The 14969-nt window shown below is 52.4% G+C and overlaps 1 protein-coding gene across 1 annotated transcript in view; it reads left to right on the plus strand.

Moving 5' to 3' along the window:
- The window catches only part of LOC143170643 (fibrillin-2-like), a 110972-nt gene that overhangs the window by 69589 nt on the left and 26414 nt on the right, over nt 1-14969 (plus strand). Inside the window, exons 12-25 of the mRNA XM_076359091.1 lie at nt 1725-1844; nt 3612-3737; nt 4252-4374; nt 5095-5370; nt 5762-5815; nt 8202-8327; nt 8707-8832; nt 9693-9812; nt 10598-10735; nt 10816-10866; nt 12148-12273; nt 12881-13108; nt 13256-13381; nt 13752-13880. Of these exons, the coding sequence (XP_076215206.1) occupies nt 1725-1844; nt 3612-3737; nt 4252-4374; nt 5095-5370; nt 5762-5815; nt 8202-8327; nt 8707-8832; nt 9693-9812; nt 10598-10735; nt 10816-10866; nt 12148-12273; nt 12881-13108; nt 13256-13381; nt 13752-13880 (1869 nt within the window). The remainder of the gene's footprint in view (nt 1-1724; nt 1845-3611; nt 3738-4251; nt 4375-5094; nt 5371-5761; nt 5816-8201; nt 8328-8706; nt 8833-9692; nt 9813-10597; nt 10736-10815; nt 10867-12147; nt 12274-12880; nt 13109-13255; nt 13382-13751; nt 13881-14969) is intronic.

Consider the following 14969-nt stretch of genomic DNA (forward strand, 5'->3'; position numbering starts at 1 on the left):
TATTTTGTGCTGTCCCAGGCTGAGTGACAGCCCTACCTTAAGGCTGCACAAGTGGGGAGGTAAGCCTGAATTCAACCTTGAGCTGACTGACCAAGTAACTCATAAGATGAAGGAGACTGGACCCTTGTCTCTGCTCAGGGCAGGAGGAAGAACCTTGCTCTGAAGTGCCCCTACGTAAGAGGTACGATGCTCTGGGTTTGGAGTAACGGACAAGATGCAAGACAAGCCAACCATGCAACCTTGATTTAGCCCCCCACATGCATTAGAACCAGTGCCACCAGCAAAGCATGTAAAGTATTAGTAATTGGAGATTCCTTACTGAGAGGCACCCAAGCACCCAATTGCCATCCAGGCAATTTCTCTAGGGAAGTTTGCTGCCTAGCAGAGCTCGCATTTGCGACATCACTGAGAGGCTGCTGAGACTGGTGAACCCTCCAGACTATCATCCACTCCTACTATTCCATGTAGGGTCTAATGATACTGCGACAAGGCAACTTAGAACCACCAAAAGAGACTATATGTCACTCAGAGAGCAATGTTGAAAGAATCTGGAGCACGGGTGGTGTTCTCCTCTATCCTCCCAGTCAGAGGAAGGGGTTCAGGGAAGGAGGAGAGGAATTGCACAGGTGAATGCCTCGCTGCGTGCCTGGTGCCATACTCAAGGTTTTGGCTTCTGTGATCTACCTTTGAAAAACCAGGTCTGTTGGGAGCTGACGGGGTTCACCTGATCAAGTGGAACAAGAAGGTCTTTGCCAACAAGGTGGCCAGACTTATAAGGAGAGCTTTAAACTAGATTTTGTGGGGAAGGGGGATGGAGTTTTGAGCAACAGAGAAGAGCCAGGAGCTGCTGATGTATTAGAAACCAACAGGGAAACACCTGTGAAATGCCTGAAAGGAATTAGGGTGTGTTCCTCTAAAAAGGTGAGAGGGTTGATAGCCCAGCTGAAGTGCCTCTGTATTGATGCATGCAGCATGGGTAACAAACAGGAGGAGCTGGAAGCCACTGTGCAGCTAGAAAGCTACATTGAAATGTGGTGGGACTGATCACGTGACTGGAGCGCTGCAATTGATGGCTATAAACTGTTCACAAGGGAAGGTATGTTGAAACACGTGGAAGATGGAGGTGATTAGAGACAGCCAACACGGCTTCACCAAGGGGCAAATTGTGCCTGACTAATCTAGTGGCCTTTGATGATAGTCACTGCATCAGTGAAGAAGGGAAGAGCTATGGATGTCATCTATGTGGACTTCTGTAAGGCCTTTGATACAGTTCCCCACAACATTCTTACCTCTAAATTAGAGTGATATGGGTTTGGCGGATGGACTGTTGGATGGATAAGGAATTGGCTGGATGACTGTGTCCAAAGAATTACAGTCAATGGCTCAATGTCCAAGTGGAAACCAGTAATGGGTGGTGTCCCTCGAGGGTCCCTATTGGGACCAATACTATTTAATGTCTTCATCAGTGACATAGGTAGTGGGATTGGGTGCACCCTCAGCAAGTTTGCAGATGACACCAAGCTGAGCGGTGCAGTTGATTCACTTGAGGGAAGAGATGCCATCCAGAGGGACCTTGCTGGCCGCGCTGTCAGGATGCTGAGCACCGGAGTTGAAAGCACGGGCTCAGCGGCTCACAGGAGGCAGCCTTTGTTGCCTGTCCTGGTATCTTGCTGTGCATTCTCTGCATAATGGTGACTCACAGGCTTAGGCTTTTCTTCTTGCAGATGTGGATGAGTGCTCCAGCAGCCCCTGCGTGCATGGTGACTGCGTGAACACACCTGGCTCCTACCACTGCAAGTGCCACGAAGGTTTCCAGAGCACCCCCACAAAGCAGGCCTGCATCGGTAAGTATTTTCTGTCTCTCCTTTCGGGGGGACACAGTGTGCTGCAAGAGTGTCAACAGGGTTATCCGAGACTTAGGTACCAAAGGAAAATGGTTGTAAAGTGGAAACAGTGAGGAGTCCCCAGCACCAAACAACCTCCCAGCCAGGTGTGTGATGGGATTTCAGAACAACTTAGTTGAGTTGCCAGCAGTCTCCTGAAATCCGTCTAGCAGAAGAGGTTTCCTCTACCCTTATCTACCTTAAAATTGGCTAGCGGCAATCAAGGAACTTAGAGTCCTTTTCAAGAGCAGAACTCTATTTAAAGATGACAACATTTTATTTTGACAAAAGATAGGATTTTGAGGAATTTTTGTATCAATGTGGGGCTTGTGATTTCTAGCAAAGTTGTTCCATCAGTGTCTTGCAGCAAGATGGTGCTCTGGGTGAGGGATTGCTAAAAAAGAATTATGGGAAGGTAATGTCCCATGTGAACAAGAAGGAAAGGCAAATTTCCCTGTCAGTGCCTGACCTTTGGGTTTTTTTATTTTGCTGTCGAGTGGCTTCTGATGAAGGGGCTTCCAAAGGACCCCTCAGTTGCCTGACAATGTGGAAGGCTTTTCCTAATTTCCAAACTAAATCTTTTAAGCTGAATTCTTCTTGTGATTGTCCTTCTGGCCATGAAAATTAGTTCATCGCTGTCTCCTTTACAACATTTTTTTACATGTTGGGAAACTGCAACTTGTAACCCCCCTGTCATCTCCCTTCTAGACTAAACAAATGCAAGTGTCTCAATCTCCTCTCATTGATAATGTTTCTAAGCTTCTCATTGTCCTTGTTTTTATCTTCTCAACTTCCTCCATTTTGTCTTTATCTTTTCTAATGTGTGGTGCCAAAATTGGATGTCATTCTTCAGCCGTGACCTCTCTAGCTGTCAGGACAAGAAACTGTCCCGTGTGGCTTACACACAGCTCTTCTGTCGATATAGCCCAAAAGGAGGTTTCTTTCTGTGCAGGGCCGCCCCATTTCAACTGTGATTCAGACCCTTTTCTGCCAGGCTGCTCTCAAGCTAACTTCGCCACATTAGGAGAAGTCTACAAAGTGTCTGGATCATCCATTGCCGCTGGGGCCAGACTATTGGTTTTCTGTAATTTGCTCATAAAATAGCTCATCTCGTCTTCCCCAGCTCTGGATAAAGGGTCAGTAACAACCCCCTACCTGAGATAGTCCTCTTCCTTTCGTCTCTCGTCTTTACCCAGAGGCATTCAGTGGCCTGTCTCCCAGAGCAAGTGGACATCATGTTCTTGGTACGCAACACAGCACCTCCCCTGCTGCCGTACTGCAGTCAGCCACGTGGTACCCCAACTGCTGTCCTGGAATTCATTTTGCTGAGGCACTGGGACCACACCTCTGTGGTACTTCGTAGCAGGCCTGAGTCCGTGGCTGTTGATCTGAGGGCTTTTGTTGCCTATTATGAACTTGAACAGGCCTAGGATTGTTCGAGGTGTGAAGTGGGCCCTGCGGCAGGAGGTTGACAAAGACATCACGGAGGGCCTGAGATCCCAGAGCTGTGACCTCACGAATGTAGTGATGCTTCCAGAGCATGCAGAAAGCTTTCTCCGCATCTTTTCCATCTCCTGCAGTTCGTACAGAGGGAAAGAGTGTGATCCTGGAGCAGGGCACACTCTGAGTGTCTGAGAGCACTTGCCTGCTTTTCTCATGGAGCAGATTAAGCTGGAACTGCTTCTCACTCCACCTGCTGCTACTTTCTTATGTTTATTTCCCTGCCAGATATTGATGAGTGCATCATGAATGGAGTAATGTGTAGGAACGGCCGCTGTGTTAACACTGATGGCAGCTTCCAGTGTATCTGCAATGCTGGCTTTGAAATCACCCCTGATGGCAAGAACTGTGTCGGTAAGCTATTTCCTGATGTGCTGTCATCTATGGCCTTGGGGAGGTTGGGACTGAGCTGAGACTATGTCCTCCTGGGGGGTTGGTGGTTACTTTAATCTGTGCTGTACTCCCTTTCTCTCGGGTAACACTGCTAAGGCAGAGTGCATCTTAACATGAGAGGAGAGGATACGGTTGCACTGAAATAGGAAGGCATTTTTATAAGGGTGCTAGTGCTCCTGGAGGGCTCCTGTAGGTTTTGCAGGACATTTCTCCATCACCCTGAGAGTTGTTGCCTCCAGCAGCCAGTGTGCAAGTCCTGCTGCAAGCTGCACCGGCTGACTGGGGTACCGAGAGTGGCAGGGACGCAGCAGGACAGCTTTCACCAGGAGCAGTGGTGGGAACTCTGCCTTGAGGATTGGCACCCGCTGCCATAAGCAGCAATTTGACCATGAGATGGGGGACAGAGTTTTTGAGCACAGGAGAGTCTTGCTGCAGCTCGCAGGCTCAGCTCGTGTTTTCTGTTTGTCCTCCCCAGATCATGATGAATGTGCCACGACTAACATGTGCCTCAACGGGATGTGTATCAATGAGGACGGCAGCTTCAAATGTATCTGCAAGCCCGGTTTTGTGCTGGCTCCCAACGGGCGGTACTGTGTCGGTGCGTAGGACCCAAGCTTGGTCTCTGCCCTCTTCCCAGCCTGCCATCCACGTTCCTGGGGACTTACGACGTGACTGGGGCCAAGGGGAGCTGAGAAAAACCAAGGCTGTTGCCAGGCATCTCCTGCTCTGCCACCAGAAACTACCCCCTCTCAGCAGAATGGGCACAAGGGAAAATGTTCTCGCACCTCCGCTACTTCAGCGCAAATTGGAGCTTAAATCCTCTTTCTGAAGGAGGTTAAGCAGGGCTGTGAAGCTCTGTGTGGCCAATGTGAGCTGGCAGCAGTCATCTCCACAGCTTCCCCAGCCTCTACAGCATGTTCCGCTATGGTTTGTGTGCTACCTCCCGAAGCCAGGAAGGTTAGGATGTGAAGGCAGAGTGGAGAGAGGAGGAGGAGGAGGAGAACATAGCATTTCTTGGATATGCTGCTGTGACACAGGGTAAATTCTCTGGGTCACTGGCCTGTTAACAGAGCAGAGACCAGACCCTGCTACTCTGAGAAGGGGCTGGGTCTCAGGAGACTGAAGAAGCCCAGATCCCTGTTACTTCCCTTCAACCATCAGGGACAGCCAGCAGAGCATGCAGGGGATGTGATGCTCTAAACTGCACCTCTAGTTCCCTCTTAGTCTCCAAGTCTGCCTGCAAAGTAGTCCAAAGCCCCTGTCTGTGTGTCCTGCTGCCTGTGGGTAGGTAACAACCAGTTTGTGCTTCCTCTTTCAGACATCGACGAGTGCGAGACGCCAGGAATCTGTATGAATGGCTGGTGCATTAACACAGAGGGCTCCTTCCGCTGCGAGTGCCTCGGGGGCCTGGCTATCGGGGTGGATGGACGAGTCTGCGTGGACACCCACATGCGCAGCACCTGCTATGGAGGCATTAAAAAGGGCACGTGTGCTCGTCCCTTTCCAGGAGCGGTCACCAAGTCCGAGTGTTGCTGTGCTAACCCAGACCATGGCTTCGGAGAGCCCTGCCAACCCTGTCCAGCCAAAAACTCTGGTGAGCTCCTCTTCCATCTGAGTTTGCAAAAAGCCAGGAAGGTGCTCAGAGACATTCTGGGTCCCTGACAGGTCCCTGAGGTGACCTAGGCAGCTTGGCAGTGTCATGGGAAGGCCATAGGCAGGGGGAAAGGGATGCCATGCAGTCAACAAGTGTAGGTTGGATCCGTGAATCTGATGCTGATCTCATTGCAGGGATTCTCACAGTGTTGGACTACTACTGCAAGTATCAGCTCTAAAATACACATTGCATAAGTATAAACAAACACTGCGTGGAAGCCCACAGATGACATTCTAACAAACAAACAATAAATCCAATGTTACCCAGAATTAATGTCACTGTGCGTGAACCGTCTAGAAAAGCTAATGGTTCTGTTGTGCTTTCTACACAGCTGAATTCCAGGCACTCTGCAGCAGCGGCATTGGAATAACAGCTGACGGCAGAGGTATGTGCATCCCATGTACCATATCCTAGACAGGCACATCTAATGTCACTCTCAGCTCTTTCTTTCAGCTGCTTTTAACGGGGTGTGCATGCATCTGTGTGACTGTGGGAGCGTGTGCCATGAGAGACTTGGCAGAGGAGGGTGTGCTGGAGACTTAGCACGTTACGCCCGTGTATGCGAGAGCTGTTTGTGAGTAAGCGCAGGGTAGCTTGCATAGCCTGGGTGGGTGTTAAGTGCATGCAAGAACCTATCTCCGTGTTAGTGAGTGTCTGTGCGTGGGACGTGAGCTTGGGCACGGGGGAGAGGAGTGCTATGTGTCTTTTCTCCTCCCTAAAGCACCGCGAGTTAACGTTGAGCAAGCGTCCCTGAGGACTGTGTATTGAATCAAGTGGTTGATTCCTGGCACCCTGTGGGAACTACGTTTCTGGGGATGCACACGCAGAGTTTGGCTTTACTCCCCGCTTTCATGGGAATGAAGAGCGTGACCAATTGCATCCTCTTGCTTGTTTCCCTCCTCTGCCCTCCAGCTCCTTGGTCGCGGGAGAAAAGGGTTCGCAGTCTCCCAGGGAGAGGGAGGTGATAAGCGCGTGTTGGGATGTGTTGCCAAGGGGCTGCTTTGAATTAGACAGCTGTGCAAGAGGTCAGGCAGGCGGCTGCGCTGCCAGCCCTGGGCAGTGCTTGGATCAGCAGGAAGAGCACAAAGCAGCCAGATAGCTACGGCCTTTCAAAACTTTCCAGATGGGAATGAGCCAGAGGCAAAACCCTGGTGGCTTCTTGGGCTTCCTTCCAGGGCACCGTGTCTTGGCCGAAGTCAGTCTCAGGCTAACGATAAGACGCTTTCTAGCAAGAAGCTAACATCAGACATGCTCTGGTCAGCCCATCGGCTGCCTGCAGCCAGGACTATATGCACTCAGCGCTCTCCAGGGCTGCATTTCCCTGGGGATGTAACTGAACTCCAACTGCGTGGAGACGAAGGCCAGCAGTGTCTGGGAAGCCCTGGCCTGGGCTGCTTGCCATCTGGCCCTATGACACTGCGAGGACACTGCTGTACGAACGCAAACCTGCCCTATTCTGTGGGGAGGCTGGTTCTCGCCAGGGTAAAATCTTTTTGCCTGGGCACCAGAGCTTTGCTCCAAAAAGGCAGTGAGATGATGCTAATGCAGAGGAAGAGATGCTGTCCAGCTGGCTGCCGCCCTTCTGGGTTTCTGTCCACGTGCACAGGGCACTTGGTGCTGCTGACAGGGGGGGCAGGCAGGAGGTGGGTGATGGCAGAGATGTCCATGGCTCTCCCTGTCAGGTGCCCTGCAGACCTGAGCCCAACCACCACGCGCATGGGCAGCAGGGGCTGTGGTACCCACCACACCTTGCTGCAGAACCATCCAAAAAACTCTCTGTTTGAGGCAGATTTATCCAAGGCACTCTGCAAATCTTCGAAGCTGAGGTTTTGACATCCTGCAGGCATTGGCTCCTGCCCTCATCCAAACATAACACTCCCCTCTGTCCCTGCCCTGCCACCACCACACATTCTCCAGTGCCAGGAACCAGGCAGAGGCCACAGGTCCTCACCTCTCTTTTTCCAGGCTGCCCAGGCTGCTTTCAGGCAGTTCTTTGTCAGCAATAGGGATAGGAAATTTACTTTGGCCTGATCAGGACTTCTTCCAGCCTGGTAGCTGCGTGGTCAAGGAGTCTGTGCAAGCTCTCAGCTTGGGGACCATGGCTGGGCTAGGAGATACAGGGACTTTGCCATTGGAAGGGCTTTGCTGTGACCATCTAGCCATGGACATGACCCTCTGCCAGCCCAGCTGCATGCTCTCCAACATGTCTGAGTACTCCTCGCCCTGTTCTGCCCCCAGCAACGCGGTCCCCTGTGGTAGGGCTGTGTATGCACAGGCAGGTTGTCCATCATGCTCTGCCCTTACCCCAGTTGGCATCCTGCTCACAACACCTTACAAACAGCTTCTTCCTCCCACCTTTTCCAGTAGGAGGGTTAATTAAGTGGTCTGACCTGAGTACCTGGGATAGAGATACTGTAAGGAGACTCAGGAACGTAACAGAAGGACCTGAGAGCCCTTGATATGGAACTGAGTCTGGGCTTATCTCAACCCCTTATCCGGTTCTCTCCTCCTGAGCTCAGAGCCCTGTGCTAGATCAGCTGTGTATCCCCAGGACAAAGATGCCCAGCTCCACAGCACCAAGAGGAGAGGAACGAGGCTCCCCAGGGTCTACTGGGTCAAACCAGGAGGGTAGGTAGGACAGGAAGGAGGGATTTGTGCAGAGGGGTGCCCCAGCTAGCTATTGACACCAAGGAACAATGAATTAGGGGCTGGAAGCTTTCTGTATTTACGTTTGCCATGGTCCATCTAATTTGATTTCTTTCTCCGTGCAGACATCAATGAATGTGCCCTCAACCCAGATATCTGCCCCAATGGCATGTGCGAGAACCTGCGAGGAAGCTACCGCTGTATCTGCAACCTGGGCTATGAGTCAGATCCCACGGGCAAGAACTGCGTGGGTGAGTTCAGGGCAGCGCAAGCTCGGTGTGGCATAGGGAACCAGGAGCTCGGTGCTGGTGGGGAGAGGGTGGCATGCACTCAGCGTATGAGGCTGGGAGCCAGATGCTGACCTCCAGCTGCACAGGAGCCTGAGGTGATACAGCAGCTGATGCCCTCGAGCACTGTCCCCGTTCAGGGCTGCCTTGTCCACATGGAAGAGCACAAGGTGCTATGTGAGAAACTACACATACGTGATTTAACATACTTTCCACATTTTATTGCTTTGAGGACGGTACTGCATTTCTGCGCCTCTCAGGCTGCCGGAGCTCTGTAGGGCTGGCAGGGTAGAAGAGTGGACGCTGGTGTTGTAGCTCAGAAACCCCATCTCTCTGCCCACAGACGTTGATGAATGCACTGTCAATCGTTTGCTGTGTGACAATGGACTGTGCCGCAACACACCCGGCAGCTACACCTGCACCTGCCCCAAGGGCTTTGTCTTCAGGACGGAGACAGATACCTGTGAAGGTAACGTGACTCTGAAGGCAACGCAGAACATCTTCACAAGATGTAAAGAGCTGTTGCCTGAGGTCCTGATGGAAAGGGAGCTCAAGGTCTAATGTGTCTTTGGTTCCCTTTTGACCGCAGTGGTTTGAACTGGAGCAGGTCCAGGCTTCGGGTTTGTGGGTTTGGTTGTTTGTTTTTTTTTTTCCTAGGGGGAAATTTCACACTTCATTCAAAATAGTGGACATCCAAACCCAGAACATCTGGGCTTTTCAGTGACTGAAAACCAGAACAATTTCCTCTAGGCCCCCAAAATTTTAGCTAAAACCTGACCAAAATTGCAAGTTTTGGGGATTTGATTGAAAGCTTACAGTCTGGAGTGGAGGAAACTGTTTCCTGACCACAAAGTCCTCAAGCATTTGAGAACTGGCACTTTGCACATAAATGTCTGTTTAGAGAAAAAAAATTATTTTCTGTAAAGAAGGTGAAAAATGGCAAATGCTACGTAGCCTCCCATCTGGTTCAGACAGGTACATGAAGGCCATATTCGGCACTGTGGCTGCTCCCATCTTAGCCAGGAGCAGCCCTGAGCGAGCGAGTCCCTCATTCCCCAGTAGCTGCACCAACCACCCTCAATCCATCCATTCCCTCAATCCTGAAGCAGCTCACTAATTTCACGGCGTCCGCTGTCCGTGCCCATCCCCCTTGAGATGGTGCATACTTGAGTGGTACGCGCAGGACTCCTATGGCCTGGACTGGTGATCCCCTGAACAGCTGACAAACTCCTTTCTTCATGTTCTTTGCTTCTCATCCTCCCCAGTCTCTGGCCCAGAAAACTGGCTCCCATGGCACTGACTACAGTGACAGTCCCTTTCTTCCCACAGATATCAATGAGTGCACCTCTAACCCTTGTGTGAACGGTGTCTGCAGGAACAACGCTGGCTCCTTTGCTTGCGAGTGCTCCCCAGGCAGCAAGCTGGACCCCAGTGGCACCATCTGCGTGGGTAAGGATGTGGCCTTCTAGAGGCAGCTCTGGTATCAGCAGTGCCCACCAGCACCCCTTGTTCATCTGAAGCAAGTCCTGTGCTCCTGCCTTAGGGATGGGGACCCTTTGAGGCCTGTCTTTCTCACCTAGTGTTTCCTCAGTTGTTGTTAACAATTAACGTCTCTCGTGCATCCAGGGAGCCCGAAAAGCTGCAACCTCAGGCAGTGCTCTGAGCAGTCTGTGGCAGACATAGAAATCCCCAACTGTGCTGCCGCAAGACAAAGCACAGACACGGGGTCCCAGGGGATCCTGCAGGGCATCAGGACGGTGGGTTCTCATTCACCAGATGGGTTTGTGGTGTGCTGACATTAAGGCACATCGAGATGAAGTAGATCCCTTCTCATCAAGATGATAAGAAGGTACCCACTTCCCACTCCTAGATGGTCAGGGCCTTGCAAGGCATCACGGGGGTAGCTGAGAGAAGGGACTATTGCTACCCAGAAAAGGAGCAGGCTGGGACTAGGAAAAGGGAGGACACAGAACTGATGCAACAGCAGTTGTATCAGAGCACAGAAATGCTGCTCCACAGCACAGCAGTGGGACAGGGCTCTGAGGACCAGCACGGTCTGTGTCCGTGCTGCAAAGTGCTTGGCCCCGCAGCCTAAAAGATAACGCGACACCAGAGAGCCATAGTCACACTGCGGCTCAGGGATAGCCGCTTCTCGTGGCAGCGTGGCTGCCATGAAGCTGGGAACCTCCGCCAAGGAGCAGCTCTTCACTCACGCCTTGTCTTTGCCCCTACAGACAGCATGAAAGGGACATGCTGGCTGAACATCCAGGATGGGCGTTGCGAGGTGAACATCAACGGGGCCACGCTGAAATCGGAGTGCTGCGCTACTCTGGGGGCAGCGTGGGGCAGCCCCTGTGAGCGCTGTGAGATCGGTAAGGCTCTGCTTGGCACAGAGATCAGGAAGGCAGGATGCAGCCCATTTCTTTGCTGACGTTCCTCTGTTTTCTTGCAGATACTGCCTGTCCCCGGGGATATGCTAGGATGAAGGGGGTCACGTGTGAAGGTAAAGTGCTGCAGGATGCAGAAGACTTTTTTTTTTTTTTTTTTTTTTTTAATTGAGAACATGGTCATTGTTTGTTTGTTGCTATTCTGCATCTTTGAGTCTGGCCCTTTGTTGGACTCTCTCCAGTATGTCCATCTCTCTCTCTCACACTGAGGAGCCCAGAACTGGACACAGCAGTCCAGGTGTGGCCTCACCAGTGCTGAGTAGAGGGGAAGGATCGCCTCCCTCGACCTGCTGGCAACACTTCTCTTAATGCAGCCCAGGATATCATTAGCTTTCTTTGCAGCAAGGGCACGTTGCTGACTCATGTTCAACTTAGTGTCCACCAGGACCCCCAGGTCCTTTCTGCCAAGCTGCTTTCCAGCTGGGTGACCCCCAGAGTATAGTGATGCGTGGGGTTGATCCTCCCCAGGTGCAGGACTTTTGCACTTCTCCTTGTTGAACTGCATGAGGTTCGTGGCAGCGCATTTCTCCAGCCTGCCAAGGTCCCTCTGGATGGCAGCACGACCTTCTGGTGTATCAGCCACTCCTCCCAGTTTTGTATCATCAGCAAATTTGCTGAGGACACATTTTACCCCATCATCCAGATAACTAATGAAGATGTTAAAGAGGATCAGACCCAGTATTGACCTCTGGGGTACACCGCTAGTTGCTGGCCTCCAACTAGGCTTTATGCCACTGAAGACCACTCTCTGGGCCCAGCCATTCAGCCAGTTTTCAATCTGCCTCACTGTCTGCTCGTCCAGCCCATACATCAACAGCTTGTCTATGAGCATCTTCTGGGAGACAGTGTCAAAGGCCTTACTGAAGGCTAGGTAGACAATATCTGCCACTCTTCCCTCATCTACTAGGCCAGTCATTGCATCACGGAATTTTATTGCGTTCATCAAGCATGACTTCCCCTTGGTCAATCCATGCTGACTACTACTGATGATTTTCTTGTCATTCGTGTGCCTGGAAATGGGTTTCCAGGTTTAGCTGCTCCATCAGCAGTAGTCATGTTTGTGAGTCCTGGTGCTGCTCTGTCAGTGCTGTGCCAACTATGGACACGTGCAACAGGACCACCCTGCCTGTCTGTCTCTGACAAGGCTTTGTAATGCAGCCTCCTTGCAAAAGTGCCTGGGCATGGCTGTGGCTGTGCATGGAGCATGTGTTTTTCATTGCGACAAGTTGCCAGTTTTGGTCTGGTGGGCAGCTCTGGGCTCCTTCCACCTCCTCAAGGCCCTACTGGGCTTGGCCGCGTGCCACTCTCATGCCTGTCTCTTGCTTTTGTGCCAACAGATGTGAATGAGTGTGAGGTCTTCCCTGGCGTCTGCCCAAACGGACGCTGTGTGAACACGGCTGGCTCCTTTCGGTGCGAGTGTCCAGAAGGACTGACCCTTGACGGCACTGCTAGGACATGTGTGGGTAAGAACACCTCATCTCACCCAGAACCTGGCCTCTGTTCAGCCCTCTCTACAGAGGTCCAACCACCCCCTACCCACCACATGCAGCAGTCTGGGGAATTGAGTGATGGCACGTCATACCTGGTAAGGGCTGCCAAACCCAACAGCCTAACCAAGGCAAGGCTGCCATAACTTCATGTCCCCAGGTCCGGCCAGCAACGCAATCGCTCTCCTTGGGTGGACTTCAGGGGTAGCCAAATAGGTAACCCAACTGGTTAATGACACGGCCCAGCAGCCCTAAAACAACTCCTGGCTGCTTTCTGGGCATACAGTGACAAACCTTTGCCCTTCATAGGGGCCATCTGCACTACTGACTACACCATGGAGGGTCCATTCTCTGGCCCTGTTGCCAACAGTCACAGGCTGGCCATGTCCATACTATTACATCTCTCGGAGCATCCCAAACAAGTTGGCCTCATATAAATGGCCCATACCTGAGCATTGTTTGGAGGATGCTCCAGCCAAGGCTGTTCCAGGAACCTTGCTAACTATGTCACAGAAAATGATATCTCTGGTTTTACCAGAGGTTAGGTGCTGCAGGCAAGGGCTCAGCTCTGCTCTCTCACCAGACGTGCGTGTGGAACAGTGCTACATGAAGTGGGATGAAGATGAGTGCACGGAGCCTCTGCCAGGCAAGTACCGGATCGACATGTGCTGCTGTTCTGTGGGCTCAGCCTGGGGCATCGATTGTGAAGAATGTCCCAAGATCGGCTCCAGCGAGTACAAGGCCATCTGCCCGAGGGGACCCGGCTTTGCCAACCGAGGAGATGTGCTTTCAGGAAGGCCCTTCTACAAAGGTGAGAAGAAAGAGAGGAGCTGCTGATTGTGGGCTGTGCTCAGCCCATCTCAGCTACAGCCCAAGGAACCTGCTGCCTGCCCTGGGACCCTAGGTTCATTGCAGACATCCCCTCCCTGAAACACTGCTGTTCTGCCTTCACCCACAGATGTGAATGAATGTAAGGTCTTCTCTGGCCTGTGCACTCATGGGACCTGTCGAAACACCATTGGCAGCTTCAGGTGTCTCTGTGGCAACGGCTTTGCTTTGGATGCTGAGGAAAGGAACTGCACAGGTAAGGGAAGAGCAGCCCTCCTCCGGACCACTCTTGCCCATCTTGCTGCCTTGCCTGCCTTGTGGGATGCTTAGCGTGATGGTGGTACCCAGAGGAATCGTGGCAGTTATCTTAGGGACATACTGAGAAGCCAAGGGCAGGACCATGAGCAGAAGGCTCCTCCAGCTGGTGGGATGAAGGGTCAGTCCTGCACCAGAGAGCAAGCTTAACTGCTGTCTCTCCCTTCAGGAAGAGGAGTTCCTTGGTCTGCTGGGTCAGACCTGCCAGTCCTTGTTCATTGAATGTGATGTGCAGTACAGGCAGCCCAGTGCCAGCTGTAGTGGTGCTTGTAGTCTGTCCTGCCTCCACTAGCTGGTCTTCATCCCCACAGATATCGATGAGTGCCGCATCTCACCAGACCTGTGTGGCCACGGCACCTGTGTCAACACGCCGGGCAGCTTCGAGTGCGAGTGCTTCGAAGGCTACGAGAGTGGCTTCATGATGATGAAGAACTGCATGGGTAAGGACTTGTCTCTGGGGCAGGGCAGCACCCTTACTCTTTTGCGACAGGGAATAAAGTAGCTGGTGCCAGATCTGACAAAGGGCTTCGTGCCAAGCTGCTCTCTGTGCATCTGGCTGTCCGGCTACCTGTCTGTCTGGCTCTATGTTCCCTGGTATCAAGCCAAATCTCTTCATTGCCCTCTGGGGGAGTTGTGGGAGTCCCTGTGCTGCAGGGAGCCCTGGCAGCCTCTGCTCTCCCCAGGGTAGTGAGTCTTCTGCCTTGCTTTGACTGCAAAGGCAGAGCTGGGCTGAAGGGCAGCACGCAGAGAGAGAGAGAGAGGAATGCTGTGTGTGTAGCTGAGAGCACCATAGATGTAACCCTGGGAGGACAGCAAAGCATATGCAAAGTGAAGTCAGGGGTTCATGAGACACAGCACAGGCTCTCAAAGCTGGAGGACATAAAGGGAGAGGCCATGTCCCTACCAAGGTTTGGCTTGAGCCCCAGATCCCTCCAGAGAAGGAGGGCAAAGAGACAGAGCTGTAGCCTCTGCCTCCTGCATGGGTGCTGTGCCTTACATGGGCCAATAGTCCACCAGTGACGGGCCCCATGCTGTCTCTGTTAGCAGTGCCCCAGGGCTCTGTACCATGCAGAGCAAGGACAGACCATGAGAATGTTGCCAGACGTGGGTCCAAAACTGGGAGCCTTCCCTCAGAGACCTCTATTTATGAGGACCTCCTGGACCAGAGGCCAGAGCCTGTGCCCAGCACCTGGGCTGGAGGTGCCCCATGAGCTGGGGAAGGAGACTGGCAGCCCAGGCCAGCATCAGGGAGGACACTGGGTGTAGCGCCAGGCCCAGGGGAGCATCCTGGGCTCTTCCTGCCATGACACTCATGGGACATCGTTGGTCCTGCCCTGCCACCTCCTGGCCACCGTTACCTCAGCTGTGGGGGTCCACAGGGGAGCTCACGCTGGGAGCCCAAGGGGCCACCAAGCAGCTTTTCTCAAGTTCTTTCCCATCCCTTTCCTGCTTGCTGTGCCCAAAGGGCATTTCCCTGCAATCCCAGTGCAATGTTGCCTTCCTTTTTTTACGTAAGACTAAGGCCTTGT

This window comes from Aptenodytes patagonicus, chromosome 25, assembly GCF_965638725.1.
Source record: "Aptenodytes patagonicus chromosome 25, bAptPat1.pri.cur, whole genome shotgun sequence".
Lineage (NCBI taxonomy): Eukaryota > Metazoa > Chordata > Aves > Sphenisciformes > Spheniscidae > Aptenodytes > Aptenodytes patagonicus.